Source organism: Streptopelia decaocto (genome assembly GCF_964273445.1).
Source record: "Streptopelia decaocto genome assembly, chromosome: 1".
NCBI lineage: Eukaryota > Metazoa > Chordata > Aves > Columbiformes > Columbidae > Streptopelia > Streptopelia decaocto.
Window position 1 is genome coordinate 7,735,793 of NC_138663.1, and position 27,058 is coordinate 7,762,850.

The window sequence follows — 27,058 nt, forward strand, 5'->3', positions numbered from 1 at the left end:
CTCATAAGGGTTTTCTGAGAAAATACGAAGGTCTGTTGGCAGACCCCTTTGCATTTTGGCGGAAAGTACATCACCTAAATCAGTACAAAGGTTTTCCTGCCATATTTGGCTTTGCTGTGGCTCCTTCAGCTACTCTGTCCTGAAACTACTGGATGCATGCCATGCTGCAATCTCCCTTCCCTCCATTATAGTGTCAATTAGAACACGCTACCTCATTCCCAAGGGAGTCCATTTTCCTCAGTAACTTGTTTTTAAATACACAACATGTCCTCACAGCTGTCCATGTGTGTGATTGCTTGGAGTCAGCAATGAGAAGCTCCTCTTACTGTGGCATCTCACCTCCTCCTTGCCTTTCCCACTTGGTTTACCAGCATCTCCAACAGATGTGGCCGTATTCAGACCACTAAGATGATCAGAGGCACTTGGCTGACCAGGGAGCTGGCAGGCTTGAACCCTGCTGGCTCTGAATTATCCATACCTGCAGGAGTAGGTGCCTTCAGCTTTCATCTGCTACACTAAACACCTTGGATTTAGTCCTAAGTCACTTCAGTTATATCTATACTAATAAACGACAAATGACCCAGGGCCATTTTCTGGTGCTGTGGCCGGATGGCACTTGGCAGCCTGGTCAGTGCTGTTGGCTGATCATCCTGCACCAGAACTGGGCATCAGCTTGATTGCTTTAAATTATTCTCTATTTTATTTTTTTACAGCTAAAGACTTCATTCGGAACTTGATGGAGAAGGACCCTAATAAAAGATACACCTGTGAGCAAGCAGCACGGCACCCTTGGTAAGCAAGTCACTGCTGTGTGAAACCCTCAGGACACAGAACCCTGGTTTACATTCATGGGTAGAAGTGTGTTTTTTCTCACATAATGTACTAACCTCTACTAACTCTGTGCTCTTATTCTTGCAACCACTGCCTTTGTCCTCCAGATTTTCCTGGAAAACCATGGCAGACTTTAACCTCGTGCACGAGCCTTTTGGGTGTCTGTATAAGGTGAAATGCTGAATCATGTGTATTGCCTGCAGAGCAGCAGTGGGATATGCCAAAACTATTCAACCCAGAAATCATATTTTGGGGCAAAAGCTCAAATTCTGCAGGTGTGCAGAAAGCTGGGTATTGACCTGCTCATAAGGTCCTTGCCAAAGTAACATCAGAGCACTTAAGAGCATCCCTTGAAGCAGGAGGTCCTCATCTGTGCTTCACAGATGACAGTCCATCTGCTTGCAGTAAGGAGCTGGTTTCACATGGTGTTTACCCTTTTTAGTTGAATGGAAGAGGCAGGAACCCTAGAGAGGGAGCAGCTGAGTCTGAATTGGCTACAGCACTGTTATCTCTCTGCAGTGCGTACAGAAAAATACCTGCTCTCACTGTATTCTTAATTTAGACCTTTGTTAAGTGCTTTAAATGAGATAATGCCTTTGCACATGGATGACTTCACCAACATTACCCAAGGATTATGTAGGTGAAACAAGAGTGGCTCATGGACTTTTGACCAACCCTGAGTGACTGCACATCACCCCTCACTACCAGCTGCACCCAAAAATGGCCTTTGGATGTAAGTCTTTTAGGGGAAGGATCATTATATATCAGGCAAGGTATTATTTTGGTTGTTGAAACAGCTGCAACAGAAAGGAGTCAACAGCAGGATATTTTCAGCCCAGGTGTGCATTAGATTGTGTTTTATGCTATCAGAATTACTACAAATACCATTTCCTCTTGCGGTTTCTGGAGATCTGTTTGGACAGGAGCATTAGGCTGTGCATTTGCAGTGGACCAGAAGTTTTTCGTGAGCTTCCCTAGCCACTCAGAAAAGCAACTGGGCCAGTGTCATAACTAACTCAACAGCTTGATGGACCTCAAAACCATCCTGGTGATGCAATTTGCGCTCAGGGATCAACCTCGAGTGGTGTAGTTGAGTCTAAAATGTATGGTAAGAAAAGCATGGGCATAGAAGTTGTAAGTTTGAAGGTAGCACTGCTTTCTGCTGGGAGTTGGAGACATTTGTTGGGAGGATGGAGTCTGCATCCCTCTAAGGCTGGGGAGCTTCATCAGTGAGGCCATGGTCATCTCTGCCTCCTCAGCAGAGATGTTTTGGACATGCTCCTTGACCGTTCTAGCTCTGAACTGACAGAACTTGGTACCCAGCTTAAAATCATGTTAAATTTCAAAGCAGAGTAAAACGTTCAGCTGTAACTCCAGAACAAATGGCTTCAGTTTGGCTTCAAGGCTTTTCCGCTCCTTTCTCTGACTCCTAATGGTTTGTGTCATCTCGCTGCTGCTCTGAGTCCTGGGGCTAGATGGAAAGTAAATCCTTTCAAAGGTTTTTACCATTCTGGCTTTCTTGCTGATCAAGTTTTACCGGTACACAGGCTGATAAATTACCCCCATTGTTAATGAATAATTTGGCACTCACGAAGGTGTTGAGTAAGTTATGACTAGAAAAGTGGTAGAAACACAGTGAAACGGCACTGATTTCTTCACAGTGGGAATGATGTACCAATGTCTGACTGCAGATCAGGCTAGTGGTAAGATTTAGGATCAGCTTTTACAATTAAAAAGTGTTAGGAAAGGCTCGGGATGCAGAAGGCAATTTCGGTCATTGAGAAAAGCAAGATTCTTGCTTTTCATCCTCCATGCCAGTGACAATGAGAAAAATGTACAGATGTTTTTTAGACGCATCAGTGGCTGGAATCAAGACAAATGAGAGATAAGGAGAAGCAAGGACCTGGGCCTACCCTTCTCCCAATGTCCTATCAATAACTGCTTTGTCTGAGTGAGAAAAAGGAAATTTGGGAAACGAAATGCAGGTTTTTTGAGCTGGAAAGAAAAAAAATCTAAGTGATAGTGACCTGAGCCTCGAGGAATTAAAGAAGTTACAAAAGTCAATATTAGAAATACAGAATAAACAATGGGAATGCAACTCCCAGCAGAGAATTAGGTGACCATTTATATAACTGAGAGGCAGATTTTCCAAAGTCGCGCGTCCAAGATACACAAAACATAATCATCCAGCTCTTGGCTCCAATACATCTGTGTTGGTTGCTGGAGTGCTACAAAGAAACGTGGCACTTGTAACACACACAGCTTTTGGGCCCTCATAAAGGAACAAAATGATAAAAAGTGTTTTCATTGCTTTTTTTTTTTTCCCTTTTATTTTTTTCTTTTGCATGTCATGGCCAGGGGCCAATGGAAACTTAGAGGCCACTGCAGAATTTTTGTTACTTTTCTTCAGAACCAAATCTTCTGCCAGGCTGACCTTGCGAGGCAGTGGTTCATTTGCAGGGCTACCTCCCCACCATGTAAAGCACAGCTCAGGGTCAGCCTTTGAGGTGTCAGACATGCAAATGGCACCACGTTTGGGGGGGTTAAAACATTCACTATGTTTCCAACCCATATCCCAAATCCACCTCCCTTCGACATAGAGACAGTATGTACCAGTGGATTACAGGATGGTTGTACAGTGAAAGCAAAGCACGGAGGTTTCCAAAGGTCTACCTCTGTCTTCCCCAGTGAACTCCTGAGCAAAACTTGATATCTCATTCCTCCTTGCTCTTCAAAGCTTCCTGTAGCATCAATGTTGCAGTTATGGATCTCTCCAGAGGGTAGTACAGTGATTTTTTTTTGGAGGGTTTGGATCCTGAAGTAATAAACGCTACTAAAATGGCTTTTTTGATGGTTGAGGCTACTCACCCAGATATTATCCATTATTTCAGGGTTAGTGGTAGGATCTTCTCTTGCTGAGCTGTTGCTGAAAAACAATTTTCTTCACAGATTGCTTATGCCAGGAAATAATGAGGTTTTTACTGCTTCTTTTCTCATTCTAGCCATGGTATCTGTTGCATCTCCCTTCCCCTTTGAAGTAGGTAATGGTATATAATATTTACGATGAAGTGGCTCCATGTAGCAACATTTACCAGGTTTCCATTTTTCTTCCTGCTGTGAAATCTGCCCCTGTAGTATCAGATCATTTGGATCAGCCACAAATTAGGAAGAAATCTATCAAATCATGAGTACTTAATGCATACGTTGTAATCTTATTGTGATAGAATAGTTAACTATGCATGAGATGGCTACCTGGCCATGAAATTTTGTTGTTTCAATGTATAACATTTGTGAAGAAGAAACTGATTCCAAAATATACCTCTTACTTCAATTAACATGTTTTTATTAAAAACTTCCAAACAAGGCTTGCAAGAACTGGATCTTGCAAGATATTACATTTGTGCCTTTAAGGTTAATAATCTCCTTGAATTTCGGGAAACTGCTCAAGAATAGCCAGCTATTCACATGACTAAATGTTTGTACAGGATCAGACCCTAAAAAAAGTAAATACTTCTTCCCAATGGCCCACTTTTCTGTGCTGTATCTGCTCCCCACATGCCTGCATTTACGTGATGTTTTGCTATTTATAATCAAATGGCCTTGGCAGGGGGACGGTATGTTAAACTAGAGTTGGCAGAAAAGGAGGCTCATAATTGCAGTGAAGTATGGTAGCTGAAACAGTACAATATGCAAGACTTGTTGGTATAATGATTACACCCCAGCCTGTACAATCTGTCCATTTATACAGGTTTCTCCAGCTTAATATACAGGTGACTAAGTTATTTATTTTATAGCATATCTTTCACTCGGGTTTGCACAGTTTATGGTGTGTTGCAAAGCTGAAATGTTCTGCTTAGTTGTTCCACTGTGATTTTTCAAAAAGAACACGGAAAATGAAGGCAACAAAAGAGTGGGGTAATTTTGCTGCAGCTTGATAGATTTTAATGTTTCCCTAGCCCGTATTAATGACAGCAATTAAGTTTATTAAATATATTGCCACGTCAGAATGCACATCCTGTTCAGGGCAGTTGCTGGGGCTGCAGTGATTGAGGGCGAGCAGCAGAAACCTGAGGACCTGTTTTTTCCCAGCTACAGGATCACACTGAGCTCCCCATTGGGTCAAGCCAGATCCTGCAGCCCCAAATTCAGCCTCTGGACTTGAGCCAGAGGGAAAGAAAACAGTCCTCAGAGGGCCGAGGAGAAGGTGCAACAGTTAGGAAGCTACTATAGGAGCTGGAAGGCGTGCCGTGAATTTATTTGCTCTGTCACGCATTTCCCAAGGTTCCTTAAATATCGTTTAGAGCTGTGTGCTGGAGCTGGTTATGGCATCGGAGACAACTGGGGACACTTAAATTAAGTTTATGTGTCACCTCCCTGTATAGACTGTATAGGGGAGAAGGAGGTTGTGGCACCTAAATTAGACACCAGTGTCCGTGGGTATGAGCGTGGCCGTGGCCTTTCCCTGCCATTCGTGCAAATGGAGAGAGATACTTGGGACATGCCCACATCCATCCCCACCGACGCCGAGAATCACAGAACTTTGGCAAGGACTGAGCCTCAGCAAATTGTGACCATGACCCTGAGCGTTTATTATGTGCCAGAGAGTGGGAGCCAGATAATAATTTCCACCCAGGGAAAGGACATGGTTTACAAAGAGCTCAGTTCTCAGACCATGTTGTTTGAAGTGTGAAAAGGGCTCCCTGAATGCAACTCCTGATGTTTACAACATTAAATCAAACTCTTATCGAGTTTTTCCCCGCACTCTATTTATTTTTAAGCATCACTGATACGGTATGTGTGTGTGTGTATATTTATATGCATGTGTGTATGTGTGTATATATGTGTGTGTGTGTATAGAAGAGTTATGATCCTTCAGCTAACTCCATATTTCCTGTCATCGTACTCAATAGTGTTTCCAAGCACTGTTTGGCCAGCACAGCGTTTGATTTGGCTGCCTTCAGTATGAAGGTTCAGAAAATAATGGTAGATGAAAGACTTTGCCTGCCATCATGGGCAGGGAGGGTGCAGGAGACATATGCTTGCAGTATGCTAGCAAAAAACATCCAAAAGGAAATTTGCTGGTTTTGTCTTTGTCGGAGATTCCTCTCGAAGCTTAGAAGTGCTGTGGCCAGATAAATTGCTGTGATAGCTTTGAACCCAGATAAAGAGCTAAAATAAATTGGATGCTATGAAACAATGTTTGATCATTAGATTAGATTTTTCTCATGTACAGAGCCAGATTTGTTATGGTTATTCATGAGAAATACCCTTCTTATCTTTGCTGGAAGCATTTGTGATGGAGAGTTGTCAGATTGTGGCCCTTAGTATCCAATTCTGTGTGTTGAGATGCTTACATATTTACAACTGGATGTAAGACCATCTTCAGCACTAAGTTCCCCAAACCATTGTCAGGATGAATCTCCTTTCAGGTGCTGCAAAACAGGGACCCCAAGAGAAAAGCCAGGTTCCAGTTAGACTAATCAGTCCTTGCTCAGTTTTGGTTGATGCTCAGCATGATAACAGATAATATATTATTCTGATTTCTTTAATTTTCTCTTTTGTATATGTGTGTGGTATGTAGAAGTAATATCTTCTACTGGGCCAAGTGCTGTAGTTGGTGAAAAGAAGTAAGTTAACTGCAAAGCCAAGAAATATAGTTCAGGGTTTGACTAGATCTGCATCAGTCCGATCGTCTCTGAAACAGAAGGTGGCCCTTTCTCAGGGGAAATGGAGCTGATTCCTGTAGGAGAAGGGTATGTTGTGCAGGGGAGGGAGGAAGAAAGAAAGTGACTAAGGTATTTTTGTCCTAAAAGGAAGAGAAACATGGTTTATAGCCTGTGGACTTGGAGAGTTAGGGAAAGGTGGAAGGGCAATCACAGAGTTCTCTAAAAGCAGTATGTCTGTTAAATTTCATGCATTATTTCCTTATCATGGGAACTAAAGTTTGTGATTAAATACATTCAGTATAGATGTGATGACATTCACGATAACCACCTCAGGGTGAGTTTGTGCGCCCAAAAACTGATCTCATTTTTCAAACTATAACATTTGACTGTATAAAATATAAGAGTTCTACCTGCCCACCTCCACCCGTGTCCTTAAACCACCACATCTCCAGCACAACACCGCCAGAGAACGGATGTTAACATCTCTTTCGTTCTCCTCGAGGTAAAACTATACTATAAACACTATAACGCCATGAGTGTTTTATAAAAGTTTCAAGATCCTCCAAGTGCAAAATACAGTATAAACGCAGAGCGCTCGTGTTACAGCACTGCACTGTTAACAAGGTAGTTGTTCAGAGGAGGTTTGGGGAATGATTCCACCCTCAGTTTTGGCAGCCAGGGCTGCATTTTAAGCCACACTGTTCGGCATACCAGCACATGTTTGAACAGCTTCTGCTCCATTAAATTAGCCCAAACACTGCTGTTATTTTGCTTTGATTGAAAACTGGCATCTGCAAGGTGCTATGGCTACTGAAGAGACCTTAGGTGTAGGATGGTCCCCATCACTGTATCGTTTGAGGCTTCACACTGTCCATCACCTTGTAAAGTAAATGACTACTATCCTCCCTGTTTGAGAAACACCCAAATACCGAGACTTTTTCTGGAATTACCAGAACTACACGGTTAACATAGAATTAGTGGTGGTAGAAGACAGTTTGTGAACTAGTGGAACCAGCAGTATTTTATTGAAACCACCAGCATTTCAGAAAATGATCCCTAAACTCAAAAAAAAAAAAAAAAGAATAGCCTGTATGAGCTATGCACCCAGTGAAAAGTTTCATATAGCAAAAATGCATTTGCAAGTCCTTGTGGAGGCTGGCAAGAGAGATCTTCCAGAATAGCTGGCAAGGGTATCATACCCCAAGAACTTGTTCTGCCCATGTTTCCAAAATAAAATTTGACAAGAGGGAAACATGATCTGTGCTTATGCAGCTTGTTAACAAAACTTGTTCATAAAGCAAAATGCTTCATTAACTTCAGAGGAAAAATGATCTTTGCAAATGTAATTTTCTCTTCGCAGCTTGGTCTTTTTGATCAGTTACTGAATAGATACTTTGACTTGTAGCTGTCTACACATTAAGTGTTTGGCATAGTTTTCTTCTGCAGATCTGTAGTATGATGGTCAGTGCTCCCAGCTGGCACATGTTGAGGAGATGTGTCCTCCTGAGGAGGTGTCCTTGGACAGATCAGTGTGCTTTGAAGTGACCATAGGGCCTGTCTGAACCAAAAGACTGAGTGGGTGCAAGGAGGATGGATGCACACCTGAGTGATGAGCTGTGCAGGGCAGGCTACACAGCTGGAGTCATAGAATCATAGAATCATAGAACACTTTGGGTTGGAAGGGACCTTCAAAGCTCATCCAGTGCCACCCCTGCCATGAGCAGGGACATCTTCACCCAGACCAGATTGCTCAGAGCCCCGTCCAGCCTGGCCTGGGATGTCTCCAGGGATGGGGCATCCACCACCTCTCTGGGCAACTTGGGCCAGTGTTTCACCACCCTCATTGTAAAAAATTTACTCCTCATGTCTGACCTGGATCTCCCACCCTTTAGTTTAAAACCATCACCCCTTGTCCCATCGTAACTGGCTGCCCAGAGAGGTTGTGGAGTCTCCTTCTCTGGAGACATTCAAAACCCACATGAACACATTGCTGTGTGATCTGCTCTGGTGAAGCTGCTTATCAGGTGGGTTGGACTGGGTGATCTCCAGAGGTCTCTTCCAACCCCAGCCATTCTGTGATTCTGTAACAGGTCCTGAGTCTTCTCATGCTGCTGGGTCATCTCTTCATAGAAGTGACCTGGAGGCAGTCAGGGATACTTGGTGTTATGTTGTCACAGAGGCACCCCAAAACAACTCCAACCAAATAAGTGTAAACCAAGTTTAATTTGCAACTGAAACTAAACACAACCAACAGACCTAAACCAAGTGATAGAAACCAGTGAAAAGCAGGAGTGTAATCCAAAATCAGACAGCACTCTGAGAACATCTAATGAACTGCAGGTTTGATATACCAGTTGGGGATATTATTACCATATGACCACACAAGAATGATGATCCACAGGATGCACATACTCACTCAGAAGAGAAGCCTCTTTCACTCAAGGGTACCCAGAAGAAATAATCGCTTGCTGAGAGCAGGGAGCAAGGACTCATTCAAGGATATATCCAAGAGAAAGAGTCCTTCATCAAGGATGAGGTGAGGGGTCTCAGTCTGGGGAAGTCTCCTTAGATGGCGTCACACTCTAAGGGGAGAACTCCGACCGTAGTCCCACTGCTCCAAGAAGACCACTCAAAGGGGGTCTTTGGCAGGGGCCCCATTTTATGGTCAGGTCATGTCTGAGCTGTGGCCTTTACAAGCATGGTCCAGAAGCTTCTCTGGGCCTGGGGAGCTTGTTTGGCTGAGGACTCTGTTTATTGACCAGGGGTCCTGCCCCTCCTGCTCCCCTAACAGGTGTAGGAGACGGGATGGTCAGCATCAACCAAAGTGCATACCTGAGAACAGCCACAGAGGGGAACAAAAGGTGTTAAAGAGCCATCAACTATCGTATTGAAAGCTCTGGACCTTCTCAGAGTGGGCGTAACTGCCACATATGTCATTTGGGTCATGTAGGTTTGGCTGTGGTAAAGCTATAGGAGCTATTTCACATGATGATTTCATTCTAGAGAAATACAGGAACTGCAGTGTGTGGTGGGTGCAAGGCCAGGTGGGCTCTGTGTCCATCTGGGAGTATATACTGTATGGAGTCCATCAGGGACTGTGCTGAGCCCAGCAGTGTTGCCTGTGATGGACAGAGGGTGGAACAGTGAACACGCTGCTTAACCTGGATGCTGCCTCACCAAACTTTTAGCCGCCTGGCCCCGGTGGGAAATCCAGACCAACTTGTCTCTCTATCAGTGGGAGAGGTGATCAGAAGGAATCCTCTTCAGAGAAAGATTTGAAGATCTTCCAGTTCTCAGTCAAACACCTCCTCTTCTCCATCAGTGGTGTAGGGACCCAAGAGAGGATGTCAGGTGTCATTTGCAAGCCATGTTTTTATCACAGTACCAGTTCTTCTGTCTATTTGAGTTACAGGTCGTGGTGGTGGCATTCAGCCAACTGCCCTTCCCAGTGGAGGTGGACAAATACCACTGCTGCAGTACAGTCGACACACTAACTCAGCACTGTGCTGAATCCTTATACAGATACTCAGCAGTTTGGTGTGTGAGATTAAAGTCAGTCATGTTTTTCCAGCAACATCTAGAGGACAAAGTCAGGGGTTTTAAGAACCCTGCATCTTCCTGCCCGTGATCCTTCTGGATCCAGGACTCTTCAGTAACTGAATATAGATTAGCTTAGTTGCAACAGGATGGGATTGGTGACTCTCTGCTCTTGGGAGATGGGGATTTAGTCTCTCATCTTACTCCCAAAAGCAAGTAGTTTATCTCAGTTCTCTCACGTCTTGGGTAAGTGTTGCCAGCAAGAAGGAGGGGAGCAATTCAGAGGAGAATGGTCCCAGAGAGCACTTCTTAGGTGTGCCATTGACACGAAGGCAGAAAAAGCTGCACGTCCATTGAAGAGTATGGTTACGGTTTGGAACAACCTGGGCAAAATGAATGTCTCCAATTCATGGGTCACATAAATGGAAACAGCAGGCTGGCTTATGTAAGCAAAGTTTCATCCTCTAAGAAACACAAAGAGGTGCTGCCATTCTGCTGCCTTAGTTGGAAAACTCTGAACGCTTCGGGTACCGCCCTCGGAGGAAGATGCGGAATCGCTGGAGAAAGTCCAGAGGAGCTCAGTAGATCAGAGGATTAGAAAATATGAGTTATGAAAAAACAGTGAAAGAATCAGTTTGTTTAGTCTAGAGAGAAGAAGAGAAGACAGAGAGAAGACATGATAACAGTCTTCAAATATGTGAAAGGATGCTTCAAAGACAAAGGGAATAAACTATTTTCCGTGTCTTCTGGGAGGCAGTAGGGCACTGGAATAGGTTGTCTCCATCTTTTGGAGATCTTTAAGGGTTGCTTAGCCAAATATGTGTCAAAATTGTTTTGACAGCTGGGGTAGGGGGAAGGACTAGATGGCTGCTGAGTCCCCCAGACTCTCTGATTATTTTATCGGAGGTCTTCAGACTGGGAGGCTCTGGGCTTGATGGATTCTTCCATTTCATATATTTTTTAACTGCTAATGGGTTTCTACATTGTGGCTAAAATAATTATTTCTGAGAACATCACATACAACGTAGGAGGCAATAGCTGTTCCCTGGCTTCACCTGCATTAGATAGCACTAATTACTCCAGCATATGGCCCAACATCAGTTCCCTATGGTGCCTACTCTTCCAACAGATCCCATGTCTTGAGAAGTTAAAAGAATCAATAAAATTCCCACAAAATAATTGTGTTTACTGGAGATTTGATTGTGTCTTTATCTGTTCAAGAAACTGTGCAAGATCAGTTAAGTTCTTAGGTTGAGTGTTTTTCAGCCTAATGTATTTGTGCAGCCTGTGCTGTTTGAACGAGCATCCCTGTATCTGCTTTACTGTAAATCTACCTAAATCATGATAAATGGCTATGTACATTGCAGGGTGGCAGGAAAATCTCCAGTGCAAACAGGAATTAGACAGGTTGGAGTGGCTCTGGGAGCTGCTGCACGGTTGAGGCTAAAAGTAGACTCAGCCTGTTGATGTTAAATCTTCAGATGTAAAGGGGAAAAAAAAGGTAGAATGTTTTCATCTAGGGCTGTAATGGTGATAGAAAGCAGCTGCGCACCAACAAAATAAGGTTGTACCTCTTTGTAGCTGCCAGACCTACAAGGCTTATCTACACTTGCTTTTATTGCCCCAGATTTTCCACCACTGCTGCCAGCAGAGACAGCAGTGGGAAGTTTGAGCCTTTGTGTGAATGAAATCTTCTCAGGAGTTCGTTAAGAGATACATAGATGAGGTTCTCGGGGCTGTGGTTTAGAGTTAGACTTGACAGCATTGGGTTAACAGTTGGACTTGATGATCTTGAAGGTCTTTTCCCACCAAAATGATTCTATGATTCACCACTGCAGGAGGAATCAGACCTTGGACCAGCCAGGAGAAGAAGAAAGAGTATTCAAAGAGGGCAAAACATCTCCTAAAACTTGTCTTGTCTGTCCGTTTCAGGATCGCCGGTGATACAGCGCTCAGCAAAAATATCCACGAGTCAGTCAGCGCCCAGATCCGGAAGAACTTCGCAAAAAGCAAATGGAGAGTAAGTGACCCACCCTCAGGGATGGTGCTTAGATGCATAACTCCATTAATGTGACAGCCATAAGTTCACCCTTTCAGTGTTCTAGTGCTTTTGTGGCCCAAAATTTTGCTTAAAATGGTCCACACTGGGGTTACCTGGCCCTTCACGGCCTTTTATAGAGGATGCTATGAACCAAGTATATCAATGTCATGCATGAGAGATGGGACTGGGGCTGCTCATAGCGGAAGCAGCCATGGTTATACATGGGGTTGGGGTCAGCATCGCAGGGGGACATGAAGCAATGCAGACAGCCGGTGTGTCAGTGCAGGGAAAGTGGAGCAGGACCAGGGCAGAAATGCGTATGATTTCATATAGGTAATATATAGCAGGACTAGGGCAGTGATCGTCCCCCTGTACTCAGCACTGATGAGGCTGCACCTCAAATCCTGGGGTCAGTTTTGGGCCCCTCATGCCAGGAAAGACATTGGGGTGCTGGGTTGAGTTCAGAGAGGGGAACGGAGCTGGTGAGGGTTCTGGAGCACAAGTGTGATGGGAGCAGCTGAGGGACCTGGGGGGTTCGGCCTGGAGAACAGGAGCTGAGGGGAGACCTTCTGATCTCTGAACTGCCTGAAAGGAGCTTGGAGCATGGAGGGTGTTAGTCTCTTCTCCCAAGGAACAAGTGATAGGACGAGAGGAAATGCCCTCAAGTGGTGCCAGAGGAGGTTCAGATTGGGTATTAGGAAGCATTTCTTCACAGAAAGGGTTGTCAGGCATTGGAACAGGCTGCCCAGGGCAGTGGTGGAGTCACCACCCCTGGAAGTGTTTAAAAGTTGTACAGATGAGGTTCTTAGGGACTTGGTTTAGTGTCGAAGTTGGGTTAACAGTTGGACTTGATGATCTTGAAGGTCTCTTCAAACCAAAATGATTCTGTGATTCTCTGGTATTGCTGTTTCTGGCTCAGAAACTAGAAATTGGGAAAGAGTTGAAAGATGATGGACTCATTCACTTCTGACAACTCCGAGCAGCCGGGAGAGGTGCAGAAATAAACCTCCCACCCTCCATTTTTTTATTCTTTCTTTTTCCCTTTTTTGTTTTCATCTCCAGCAAGCGTTTAACGCCACGGCGGTCGTGCGACACATGAGACGGTTACACCTCGGCAGCAGCCTGGACAGCGCGAGCGCCAGCGTGTCGAGCACCCTCAGCCTCGCCGCGCCGCTTCCCGACGCAGCCACGCGGAAAGATTGTGAGTAACCAACATCCCGGCAAAGCTGCTGCCACAGCATCCAACCAAATTCCTGGGACCCCCATTTTCCCCTTGACCCCCAGGCTGCAGTCCTCGTGGCAGTGTGTCCGGCTTTCTGCAAGCTGGTGTTTAAAATAAGGACTGAAAAGGGACCAGCTGGCCAAAAAAATAATTATTCAATTGGAAAAGTTTATGCGCTAAAAAAATTTACTTTCCAGCTAGGCGCATTTTTGAGAGAAAAACACTGTTTCTTGTAAAGAAAAAGGGCTTTCTCTTGAGAAAAAGACCCAGACCCCCACAACAAATAGTTTTGTATTTGGTTGAAATCTGAAAAAGTTTACTCAAACTGTTTATGCTTGAGTTTCCAGTATTATGATAAGACATTTTTCTGTAAAAAATGGCTTACTTTCCGCTTCCATTTTCCATGGGGGAGACTGATCCTGCCAGTCTGACCCAGCTTCTCTCTCGCTGGGCCAAATTAAGTTCCTGTACAAAGAGGCTCATTTGTCTGAGCAGAACTCATGCTCTGTACACCACAGTGGGACTTGGCCCGCTGCCTTGTTTGTTACGTGCTGTAATTGAGATTTGCAAGCTGCCCAATGGAGTCAGATGCTTGGGACTTGTATTCTTTCTGAACGCCAGGGAAGGAGATATGGCAGTGAAGAGATCATTTGGAAGACAGAACATCTTCCTTTGCAATGAAGCCTATTTAATTTCTGGCTTCTGACCATTTATTTTATTCCCTTCTGTCTGTTTGTAGAGATTTTTATATCATGAAATGGAGGGATGTGGACTTTACAATTGGAGAAGATTATTTTAAGGTGCAGCACCAAAAAGGAACGCTAATAGTTTATGGTATGGGAAGTCAGTGCTTACTTCATGGGGGCTGAAGTGGTTGTTTCTAGACAATATTCCACACTATTCCAGAATTGAAAACAGCTACTGTTCAGGATGTATTTTGGATGGTGCCACTATCCGTCTCTGCCCGCCCCCCTCAGCTCATTGACAAGGACACGGCACCAGCCACAGTCCCTGCAGCTCTGGTTGAAAACTGTTGTTTCTCTTGCTGTCCTGGGCACATTTTCCCCCAAAACTGAGGTGGGATCTGCCTTCTGGGCACTGCATGAGATGTTTTTCCCAGCCCGAGCTGGAGGAGAATCCCCTTCCCTCTGCATCCCGGGCCTGATGGGGATTCATGCCCAGCGCCCAATTTGCAATGCCCAGTGCCAAATCCTACAACTGCTGCGGAAGAAAGCATCACTGTGTCCCTAGCACGCATCTTGCACCTGCAAATGCTTCCAACCATGCGTTGGCAATGCAGTGATGTAGAAAACCCCTTACAGAGGAGAAATGTGCCTTCATTTTGGTTCCTGCTGCAGCATGGCTGTGCTGGAGCCCAGTCAGGTCTGATGGCATGCTTTGCTGTTAAATTGGTGGATGGTTATCTTCCATCCATCTATCCGTTTGATTAGTCTTAAATGGTATTAATTAATAGCCCTGCGTAGTCTGAATAGTAATGGAAAAACGTCTGTGAACAATAAGGGTGGGAAGAGAAGAAAATCTGTTGAACAGCTACGGAATCCAGCAGGTCCCTGTACAGAATCCGATGATATTTTGCAGCAATGGACAAGTCAGCCAGGATATGAAGGATAAAGTCAGATGTGTTAAGACAGGTGATTTTTTTTTCTTGTCAGAAATATGAGGCAGAAAAGTATCAAAATATTTCCAAGCATCCCGGGTCAAGTCCAGCTCACCAGACTATACAGAAGAACTTCCTTTCCTCAAATAAATGAATTAAAGAGTTTGGAGATGCTGGAGCCCCAGAGAACCAGTGAGGAGAGCCAGCAGAAAATGCAAGGAGTGACATTAACTGCCATATCCAATGCACTCTACCAAACACCTCCCATTGGGAAAAAGAAAACCTGTGAGGTCTCTGTCCTGTGTCTCTCTTTCTCATCAGTTTTCCCTGGGGATAGATTTATTGCACGAGAAAGATCCCATGCTGCAAGTTACATGAAACAGCTGTGCCACCAGTACAAAACGTAATACTGCCTAATGCTATTAATAGACATCTAATGGGCTCTCCAAATAGTTTCAAATGCAGCAATTTCACATCATTGAAGACAATTAAATACAGCCTTCGCCTGAGAGTAGGTTATGTTAGGCTGCATCCTAATGCTGTTCTCTGTTTTAGGGCAGAGATGATGCATTACGCTGGATTATGGTACCTGTCAGGAGAGTCTAAGTGAATCAGTCAGGATTTCTCAAGTGTATTGGCCTGATTCTCAACCCACGCCTGGTTTATTCTATTTAGACATGATTTGACTGGCTAGATTAATTACAACACCTAGATCTCTTTATTTCTAAGGTAACATATCAATTGCAGCATGAAGCCAAGATGTCAAATGTCGATACTGCTGAGAAATGGGATGTGACTGACTGTAGGTACAGCATAGTTATCCCTGAGGTTGAAATGCCATCTTGAAGCACGGAGAAGCATGTAGAAGTTGTAACAACCATCAAAAAGATCCTGAGTAGTCAAGGGGCCATATCAAACTCCAGTTTGAGAATACATTAATATAGGTTTAATCTATTCTTTATTTACCAAGCTGGAAAAATGAACTGTATTTCTAATCGTTCTGAGTCTGCATCTTGTCAGTACAAGGTGACTGTGCCAGGTCCTTGTTCAGCAGCTTTTCTTGCACCAGAGCTGCCTTTACACATCGGTGCCTACAGGGCTGCCAAACTGCATGGAGAGCTGCACATGCCAGCAAAATCGAAGGATCTCCCTTGTGGGGTCTAAACAGCCATTGGGAGAGTGGTAGTTCATCCATGGAAAGCTCTGGCAAGGATATATTTTATTTCTCTTCATTAATGCTTTCCATAGAAACTGCTGACATTGTGCTGGAATAGCAAAATCTTGAATCTGTCATTTGAAATCCAGGCTACTTTGGGTTTTCAGGGGTTATGTTTTGGAGGGTTGTGCTTTTTAAATCTGTGGTGTCTGCTTCTACCTCTATAAACAGTTTAATTTAGCTAAACCCCCTCTTTTTTCATAAAAAATATCTTTCAGAAGTCTTTGATTAGTTCAAAAGGAACAGCCCAGGAAAATTTTGGGTCTGGATACTCAACTTACATCAACCTGCATCTCTTAGCTGGAAGTGCTGGAGACATACCAGCAAAACCTGGAGCGACATAAGCTGTTGCTTGAATGATGTCCAAGTCACACCATTCACATTCTCTCTAGGTTTACTGGAACTCACCAACAAATTTGACGCACTGTACTTTTTCATCAGTATCTTTGCAGGGTGCTTGGGGAAATTCTTTTAGTCCAGGTGCACAGTCTGTTCATTTAGCTAGATGGCCATGATGAGAAGTTTAATCATCTTTAACATGCCCACGAGGAGAATTATTCTGAGCAAGTACAATGCTGGAGGGACTTTTGAATCCCAGAACTCTTTGTCTTCAGCCCCAGAAATGTGAAATCAGTTTGGTTGAGCACATACCAAAGCTGGACATTTATTCATTGCGACATGCGTATGAAACCGCTGGTGGTAGTAGCAGGCAAATGGCCATGGGCCAGGAGGGTAGAAGATGCCCCATGGAGGTACCCAACCAACCCCACCACTGCGGGAAGAGCAGGAGCACCATCTCTAGCTGTTGTCCCCTCCCCTCTGTAGCGCGCTACGAAACAAACTCAGCTTTGCCCACATCCCCACCTTCCAAAAAAAACCCCATTTCTAACTCTGTTTCTGGCTTTCCTTTTTTAGGTATGTCTCCATCCACCCTCTGTAGTTTTGTTTCATCTGCTTCTTCAGGCGTTTCTGCAGTAGGAGGGGACCGGAGACCCAGACCCACCACAGTGACCACAGTGCACACAGGGAGCAAGTGAGAGCCGGGGCGGCGAGGAGCAGGCTGGGCTGGCAGGTCGCCTCTGCGCCCTCACACCCTGCGAAGGACTAGAAGAAAGAAGATTTTTTTATGGCCATATTTTATACTGCAATTCTGAAATGTTTCATTTATCACAAACTGCAATGACTCCAGGGGGAACGGATCTAACAGTCTCTGGTGCTGTACATATATATATATAAGTATATATATATATGTGAGTCTAGCAATGTTCTAACTAATGAACACTCATTCTTTTCCCCAGTGATTTACTCTTTTCTCAGTGTAGGTAACAGTATATGTTGTATTTTTTTTTCCATTAACTACAAACATCTCAACTGGATTATTTAAATAGAGATACTTTTCTGAGCATTATATATTTTTTTTCTTTTAAAAAGTACTTCCAGTAATGTCCCTTCTTCCAGTTTGCTGGGGGATAGGCTATTTCTGTAGGTAGGAATTGATGTTAACTTTGCAACACAAGAGGATTTCAACGGCATGCCATTTCTCACTCCACAAATTGGACTGCAAGTCTGCCTGGCTTTAGCAGAGCTGTTACTGCTCAGATTAAGAAACTGCTGCTTTCCCTCCCTTCCTCCTCCTTGAAAGCCATGGCAAGAGTTAAATTGCCGCCAGCTGGGAGTCAGTTCATCCTTGGCCGCATTCCTGCAGCACTGGGCATCTGCAGCACCCTTGTTTCAGAGGAGAAGCAGGTACACGGTGCCGACCAGAGCTGAGCAAACAAAATGGCAGAGCACAGTCTCATCCTGCAGCTTTTCTCTCTTCCGAGTCGCTGTATGTTACAGGCAGAGCAAAAGAAAAGGAAGACGTGGGGCTGGGAGTCATAGTTGTCCTCTGGCACCGACTCGCTGCGCTGCCCTTGAGCAGGACATTTCACTCACCAACCTCCTCCCAGCCATGGGGTACATCCAGACGGAAGGTCCGTGCCAGAGGTGCTGAGCACCTGCATCTCCTGGGGGCTTTGCCTGATGTTGCTGATGCTCAGCACCCCCCAGAACAGCCAAAAGTATTAGAAACCAAATAGAAAAGTTTGGAGCTTTGGACCTGGGTTTCTCCCCCTGGGGAGAGGGGTGATGCTTGCACCCCTCTGTAAAGCACTGGCAGGTTCTTGGGTGCAAAGTGCAGGATCTGGTGTCATGTTGCTCCATCACGCTGAGGTCTGGAGGAGGGCTGTCCTGGAGCACTGAGCTGGGAAAGCAAAGCCTTGCCCAAAGGCACGTGCAGGGACAGTGGTGGCACTGCCTCCCCCAGAAGCTCCAGAGGAGGCCCCAAAACAATCAGAGGCTGGAACAGGTCTGCTGGGAGGACAGGCTGAGAGAGTTGGGGTGTTCAGCCTGGAGAAGAGAAGGCTCCAGGGAGACCTTATTGTGGCCTTTCAGTGCTTAAAAGGGGCTGCTAAGAAAGTTTGGGACAGACTTTTTAGCAGGGCCTATTGCAATAGGACAAGGGGTGATGGTTTTAAACTAAAGGAGGGGAGATTCAGACCAGACATGAGGAAGAATTTTTTACACTGAGGGTGGTGAGACACTGTCCCAGGTTGCCCAGAGAGGTGGTGGATGAACCATCCCCGGAGACATCCCAGGCCAGGCTGGACGGGGCTCTGAGCAACCTGATCTGGGTGAAGATGTTCCTGCTCATGGCAGGGGTTGGACTGGATGAGCTTTGAAGGTCCCTCCCAACCCAAACCATTCTATGATTCTATGAAAAGTAAACTCAATTTCCCCATTATTTTATTACTAAATGCATGCAGTTCCCAGACTCCGTCATGGAACAGCCGCCATGGCTGTTGTGCAGCTCTGCGTCCAAGCAGCTTGAAATAGGGAGGAGAGCAAATCTGCCTGGATTTGCTGAAGGGATCTAGGTTACTTCTACACCATTCCCAGCTGTAATTTTCCTTTGAGGAGGAGGAAAGTGAGGTGGGCAGCAGAGGTAGGCACCCTTCCCCGGCCCCTCTCAGCCTCTCACACCCAGACAGGTCCATCCTCATCCAGAGGCACAAGTCATTCCCCTCAGCAATATTGCCATGCTTGTCTCGTTTATCTTGTACAAGAAGTTGTGGAAACCAGTCACAGACATGGCCGAATGTATCAGGCCATAGTGACTGTGCTGGGATAAGCCATAATATACATATTTTTCATTGAGACTTCAAAATCCTCGTCCGGCTTCAGTCAGTTGGCTTCGACTGGAAGAGCCAGGATTTCATCCATAACATTTTGAGTGCTAAAAGCTAGAAAAACAGGTGGCACTGAGTGCTGGCTCTGAAATAGCCTCTCCTTTGGTGGCACTTCAAGGTGATGCATCCTATAGATCTCTGTTTTCCTCGGTGTTAAGCTGCTCCCCATTTTCGGAGGGCTGTGGCACATCTGAGTGAGGCCCTGAGAGCCCCCAGTGCTCTCCACCGTGTTTCACAGCTGGTGTGGATGGTCACACAGAAAGACTTCAACTTCTCCTTTTAGGAAAGGTGCCAGATACTGGTCTCTTGGGGGTTGGTAGCAAAACACCTTATAAGTTCCCTGGTGAGGACTTCTGACTGAGATTTGGGCAGACCAAAGGGCAGGGCATCTCCTTGCTGCAAGTCACCCTCCTGTCCCCATCCCCAGGCTGCTGCCACAGAACAGTCCTGCCCCACTGACAGAGAGTAGGAAGAGCTTTATCAGCATTTACCCTCGGAGCTCTTTAAATCTTGCTGCAAAGATAACAGGAAATTAGTACAATACAATTTAAACTCATTCTAAGGTCACTTTATTTTTCCAGACAAAGTAAGGAATCTTTAGTTTGGGAGAGACTCCTATCCCAAGAAATTCAAGTTATATTGAACCCATGTAAGCTCAGCTGGCCCTATTCTGCTCCAGTTGCAGGGATGTAAATAGGCAGTCCCCCAGTTTGGAGTCAGTGGAGTTCCCCATGTTTACACAAGTGCAACCAAAAGCAGGATTTGGTTAGGGAATATTTTTGTCTTTGTACAGTTATTTCAAAGATTAGGGCTCGAACGTTTCCTTTTTGCCTACTCATCTGAAGCCTGAGGTCTGGTTTGAACTTGATGTAGTTGCTCAGGCCACTAATCAAAATACAGCATCCAAAAGGCAAATGGATTTCCATCTGCACAACAAAGAGCAGTGATGGGAGCAAAGGCAGACATGCTGTCCTGCAGCTGGGGGGTTTCTATACACTGGCTGCCCCTCCTTGCTGGATGTTTTCTGTGTTTTTTGTTGAGTGGGTTATTATTTACTTCCGCACTTGTAAGTAGGGTGATTTGGTTTCCTTCCTGCAAGTAATATTCTGCCGTAGTTGTATAACTTATCATAATTGTTTTTGGCTTGCTATCAACTGCTGGGATCTTAAGAAACAGAAGCACTTAAAAGCAGAATTGTTTCCTTCTGCTACAGTTTTGGGTGGTGGGAAGCTCTTCCTTTATATCAGTGAAACACAGCTGGAGACCTGACTGGTGTTCACCACATGCTTTGAGATCTCTCCTATCATTGAGTCCTGAAGTATCTCTTGATTAAAACCTCCCGGTTAATCTGTAAACTGGGCTGACTTAGCAGCACCCAGGGCAGATTTACAGAGGGGGCTGGAGCCGTTTGCCCCTCGGCAGCACAAGCTGGTACGGCGAACACTCCAGCATCACTGGGGATGCTCCAGTGCTGTTGTGTGTCCTTCCCCTGCCCCAATCCTCCTCTGCTCATCTGCAAACCCAGGAGTAAATACTCTGTGCGTGTGGGGAAAGGGCTAGTAGCTCCTTTGTTCAAAACAAATCTCCAACTGGCCTTGCCATAAAGGAACAGGTAGAAAAATCCCTCTGGGCTCTTTCCCAATGGACCGTCCTACTAAAAAATGTGTGACTTGCTCCTTTCATGAGGACTTCAGCCTGGACTCACCTGTCTGTTACCCCTTTCTGGTTTACTTTACTGGCACCGATGTGTTTTTCCTTTGTAACTTGTTTTCCTCAGCTCCTTCCCCTTCTTTTCCTTTGCTTGCAGCTTTGATTGTTGATTTTTACCTCCAGAGTCACAGAGGCCACCTCTGATGCCAACAGCAGTGCTCTTGCTGGGAAAACAAAACAATAAATCCAGAATGTCTCCAGCTGGCTCCTTAGCCTGCAGAAGAAGTTGTGAGGACAGGCTGCCCGTGAACTCTGCGAGCTGAAAGTCAGTACTGCAGTGGCCAGGGGCTTCCGTTGCTGATTTTTGCATGTGACTTCATTCCCAGAGCATCCTAACTTTCTGCTGGATCACCCCTTCCACAGCACAAAGTGGTTATTGACCCTGCAACATGGCTAGTGGGGAGGTAGGAGTCTGGGGAGAACCTCGCAGTGATGCTTTGCTGAGACTGTGTTACCCTGCTGGTGATGTCTCTTCTGTCCTGGTTGCTGTTGTACAGGTGCCATTAGAGTAGTGGGTGCAGGAAAAAAAAAAAAAGGATTTTACCTATGCTTTGTGTGTCTGTTATGGTTGTGGTGCTGAAATAAAACCAAGTGATGATAGAGGTTTGTTCCTGATATGAATCAAGCCACAAAAAGAAGTGTCAGCCCACTGGTAGGCATCTCCGTGTAGTTCTGCAGTAGGCATTAGATAGGAGTTTCTGCTGTGCATGTGCCCTGCGTGCCTCCATGATTATTGACAGCATTTTTTCTGTAACTAGCTCTCCTTATTCTGGGCTCCTGCATGGCCCTGAGGGACTTTGGGGTTTGTCCAAAGCTTTTCCCAGCGCTGGAAGCCAATGCAGCCCCTGACCTCTGGCTTTTCTCCCCAAGCCCTCTGCAAACCAGAGCATGGGCCTCCAAGGCGCCCAGAAAATGCAGCAGTAGCTGTCCCCAAGGCTGCCCCGCTTAAGCGTTACCCTGGTTTTAGTGAAACAAGCTCCCAAGGAAAGCCAGGTAGCTTTTAGTCATTGGTGAGCAGGGAGAATATTGTCCTTCGACATGAACTTGGCATTAACTAGATCAGATACAGGGAAACCTGGGCTAGTATTTCCCCTGTGGTACCAGCTCCAGCCATGAGCAGCGCCATGTAAAAACACCAGATTGACTTTGCCAACAAGATCGTGCAGACTGTAGCATGTTGGTTTTGCTCTTTCCAAAGAATCAGGCGATTCATCTGCTGGCAAAATAACAGTTTGGAGACTGAGCCCCAAGGTACGGAATTACCATCCTTTTGGCATATGGAATTTTCCATTTAATGGGATTACTTACATTCTTGCTCCCATGTGTATTTATCCATCTGCACTGAGGCCTGAATGCATCCCACAAATTATTCATGGGGAGGAAGTGTTGCCTTCATTATCATGCTTATTTGCACCAGAAACTTGATGCTAAGAGTTACACTCATTCTAGCAAAAAGCAGAAACACACGCAGAGACAACAGTATCCAAGGAAAACAGCATCAAACCCAAGCACGAAGGATTAGTTGGCAAGTCGCTGTGCGCAATGGCTGAGTGAGGAAACAGCAACCTGCTCACAAAGTTGCACAGAGTTCCCCCAGGCAAATTCCAGAGTTCTTGCCCAGCAGCAAGTTTTACACAATCCCTTGTGTTTTCCCCGCATCCCTGCAGCTGAGTCCTGCCTTCTCATCCTGTGTGCTGGGGTGGTCGGGTCTCTGTGACACACACACGTGTGTGTGCGTGTTGTGTGTGTTGTGGCCCCGAGGATCACAGATCCCACCGGTGGGAGATCAGGAGTTGGTTCAGGTTTTTTGGTCCTACTTCACACGGCTGGGGCAAAGCTGGGTAAATAGTGTTTGTGACAGAGGATGAAGGCTCTTTGTCCCAGGCTCTGGTTTGGCAGACACCTTCCCCACCATGAACCATGTCACTCATCTGTCCAGACAGCTTTTTGTCTTCCTCCTCTTCATAAATGATAAGGTCAGAAGAGCAGGTCTTATATTTTTTTCCATACTCCAGAGTGGAATCAGGGCATGTACACCCACAAGCATTGTGTAAAAACACTGCTAAACTAATGATCACATCAGATGTCCAATAAATGCATGATACTGCACTGCATGTATTAAACTGCTGTTCACTGTTTCTGTATTTCCCAAGCCTTTTCTTTATGCACATTCAACCCAACCTTTTCTCCGAGGAGTTTACTTCTACGTTTTGCTTTTAAGTGACTCAATGTATCTGTAACTCAAAATCAATCGTTAAGTTTGAGTAAATGCAAAAGCTGATGTTTTGTAAACAAGATACTGCAAAGCCTGGTAATGTATTTTGTCTTTCTGTTGAATGCTCTGCAGCATGGGCAGGAAGAGTCACCATGCAGAGCAGCTTCAAACTATGCAGCAGTCATGTACACATCTAGAAACAGGGAGACAGGGAGGGGATGGTCCCTTTTTTAACACAATACTTAAAAATTTGGTCCACATAAATTCATTCTCTGGGTTGCTAATGCTCAGGACTACCAAGAAACATGATGGTCTGTTTCTTCATTTTTTTCTGTTTTGTTTTGGTTTGCTTTTCATAGCCAAAATTTAGACCGGTTCACTCAATTCTTAGGATTTTTCTCTTCCTACAGGATATTTCTTTCTCACCTGTTGCAGAACGAACTGCATTTTGGGGACCAAGATGCTGTGATTATTTGCCTGCAGCAAACAGGGCAGAGAGCTGAGCTAATTATCCCATCCTTTCCAAAGCATCACCACCTAAATCCTGGCATTTAACCTTGAACGCCCATGTAGTGCAACCATTTATCCGTGGAAATGTTTGCTGTGGCACTTTTCCTTCTTTCACATGGAAATCATGACCTTGCCTTGTCTTCTGTTAATCATTTGTCCATTCATTTGTGCTGGTCTTTCTAAGGCAGGGCACAGGATGGCCACATGGTAGTTTTAGTACTTCTGGCCCAGTACTCTTGTGGGCATCGAGGCCCCAGCTCCTGGCTGGTTGCTGTGTTAGTGTGGAAGACGCTCAAGTTCCCAGTACTCAAAGCAGAGTCATCTGAAGGGCTGGGACATCGCTCTGGGTTCCTGGCAAGGCCATGACAAGCAGTGGGCCTGGAGAGAAAGCACCACGCTGGTGGTGGAGGGAGCAAGGATCAGTCCTTGGAAATTACACAAGACACTGTTCCGCGGTGTCTGAATCGTAGAATAATTTTGGTTGGAAGAAACCCTCAAGATCATTGAGTCCAACCATTAACTGGCACTAAACCGTGTCCCTAAGAACCTCATCTACGCATCTTTTAAACACCTCCAGGGATGGTGACTCCACCACTTCCCTGGGCAGCCTGCAGCAGAAGGTGTTGAGCCCACCGTCAAGGCTGGTGCTCAGCCAGGATGCTGTGCCATTGCTGAAGGACTACGTGACAGCATAAAAACCCATCATTAATAGCAGTTGTAAATCAGTCTGAGTTCTGATTGCTGAGGCAGCACAAGGTGCAAAGCTTCATGAGGAGGTGGATGTGTGCTGTGGTTCCTGGTGGGTGGGAGCTCCTACGGGGGTGGTCAGGGTAGCTCCAAGCTTTTCCATCTCTCATCTGCATGCCCTGAGCCCAGCATGGCATCACATGTGCTGTGTCTTGCTAGATCAAGCTGTAGCATGACCCTGAAGGTGAAGAGCAAGGAAAGTTGTAGTTCAGTGGGAGATATGGTGTGACTCATGTTTCTGGTCAACATGATGTCAGCATCCTGTTGTACATTGGCCTCTAGTTGAGAAACAGCATTTTGGTCAGTTTGGGCATTTTATTTTAGATAGGTGTTTTATTTGGGTCAGCAAACAATGAAAAAACCCCAAAGTCCACCCAGACTAGTGACTCCCCAAATATCCCCAACTGCAAAATATCTCTCGGTTGACTTTCAATGAAAATGCAAGCATGTTTTCTACAAAGGCTTAAATCTTAAGGAATGTCAGTGTGCCTAATATTGCAGGTCTTGTGATTGATATGAGTTCATAACAGCATCCGTGTCCAAACAGAGGGGAGAATGTGTATTTACTCCATGCATGTATTAAGGCATCGCAAAAGTTTTATCTGCATAATGAGTTTGCAATACTGCAAATTGTTAATGGGGCTACGTCGCAAGTGGTTCTCTGCCTTGACAATCATGTATACATATCGAGATTTCTATCATAATGACAATTTAAAGGGATGACTAATTGTTTTCCTCCAATAAATCCAATTAAATCACCCTGCTGTGAAGTCTGATGTTTTTTAGTGCATGAGTCTCTACCCATGTGCAATAAAGGGAGTGAATAATTTCTGTGGCTGTTCCATTATGTTTTATGCAATAATGTCCGTTTATGTCCCAAAGGAGGTTAGTGAGATTTTTTTCCTCCTCAATTCACTCCATAGGGAAATGGATAAAAAGGATGATTTGTCCTTCAGGTGTTCCCTAAAGCTGCTTTTGGAATTGACGTTGGGTGTCAACATACGTAGAGATGGATGTCTCCTGCGCATTGAGAATATCAGTGTGGGACTGGGGAAAGGAGATGTGTTTGTTGGAGACTGCTGTACCTTTGAGCTGGTCCTGGTGACTTACGCAGCCTGTGGTGGGAACTGGGAAAGAAGATGGGATTTTTGCTGGTGTTTCCAAGGCCCTTTGCAGTCAGCAGTGGGCTCCAAAGGCTGTTGCGCGCACTCCATCGCTGGCTTCCTTTTCCTCCAGACCATGTTCCTGGTGTGTTTTATCACTCGCCTTTTAATTTTTCCCTCTTATTCTTAATTTTCCCCAGTTTTATTTCTGCTTTTCTGGCTTTCACTCACAGGCACACAAGAATTCCTTCCCTTTTAAAAATGGCTGGCAAAATCACTGCACTCAGATGAGCATTGTTGGGCACCCAGCAGGGAACTGGACCCATGCTTGGCATTAAAGCCAGTTGGTTTTAGACATCTTGTTCACTAACAGGCCTGCAACAAACAGCAGTGATAGTGGTCAACCCATAGCAGTATAAAGAGAAATACAAATTACTTAAATAGCTTTTATATAGTGAATGAAGAAACCACTACCAGAACCAATCTGATTACTAGTGCAATGCCGTGGTACCCAACTGTGTCCACAGAACTAGGATTAAATGCTGGGCTGTCCCAGGAGAGATGAGGTGACCTCCCATTTGTGCTCTGGCAAAGCACATCCGTGGGAAGGTACATCTTTGGAAAAGTATTTCCATGTACAAAACCACTGACAGGGAGTGGGTTGAAGGAGAAGTGTGACACTGAGGCGCAGACACATGATTTGCAGTGGCAAGAGGAGTAAAAGATCCTGTAGAAAGACTCCATGGTCTTTCAATATGACACAAGCCTAAACTATGACCAGCTCTTCATATTCGGGACCACATTCCCACCTGTGTGAGTTGGGTCTCCCAGTTTGGCTAAAATTCTGCACACTTATTTAGTTGAAGTTCTGTCCCACATTTTGTCGTGGAATGAAAATCTCAGCCAGGAAAACGTTCTTCTCATGTCTTGGTTTAAAAATCATGGGTTTCTCTGTAGGCTTAATTGTCATCCAGTGTGCACTAAGCTTTTCCCAGCTCCCAGTGAGATGGGACAAGGGTGGTAAAACACTGGCCCAGGCTGCCCAGAGAGGTGGTGGATGCCCCATCCCTGGAGACATCCCAGGGCAGGCTGGACGGGGCTCTGAGCAACCTGATCTGGTGAAGATGTCCCTGCTCATAGCAGCGGTGGCACTGAATGAGCTTTGAAGGTCCCTTCCAACCCAAACTATTCTATGATTCTATCGCCACAGGATCACTGAAATCTTGATGGTAATAAGGTAGGCTCTTGATGTCACGTCAGTATTTACTTGATCTGTGTGCATTTTCTTCACTGTTAGGGTCTCAGCAACAAATTCTTGGCTGTTTAAAACAAATGAGATAGAATGTCAGCACAGAGAAACCAAAGGGACAAGACCAAGATGTGGCTATAGAAAATATTATCCTTGCAACCTTGCC

General features: G+C 45.2%; 1 protein-coding gene across 2 annotated transcripts in view; it reads left to right on the top strand.

The window, feature by feature from the left end:
* Positions 1-25,290, top strand: part of CAMK1D (calcium/calmodulin dependent protein kinase ID) — a 238,297-nt gene extending 213,007 nt beyond the window's left edge. The window contains exons 8-11 of one of the 2 annotated variants that reach the window (XM_082072739.1): positions 714-792; positions 11,967-12,054; positions 13,138-13,276; positions 14,971-15,184. In XM_082072739.1, the coding sequence (XP_081928865.1) occupies positions 714-792; positions 11,967-12,054; positions 13,138-13,276; positions 14,971-14,972 (308 nt within the window). In that variant the 3' untranslated portion in view covers positions 14,973-15,184. Of the gene's footprint in view, positions 1-713; positions 793-11,966; positions 12,055-13,137; positions 13,277-14,970; positions 15,185-17,046 lie in introns of those variants that run through there. The other variant, XM_082072738.1, reaches the window with a different exon arrangement.
* Positions 25,291-27,058: the final 1,768 nt, after the last annotated feature.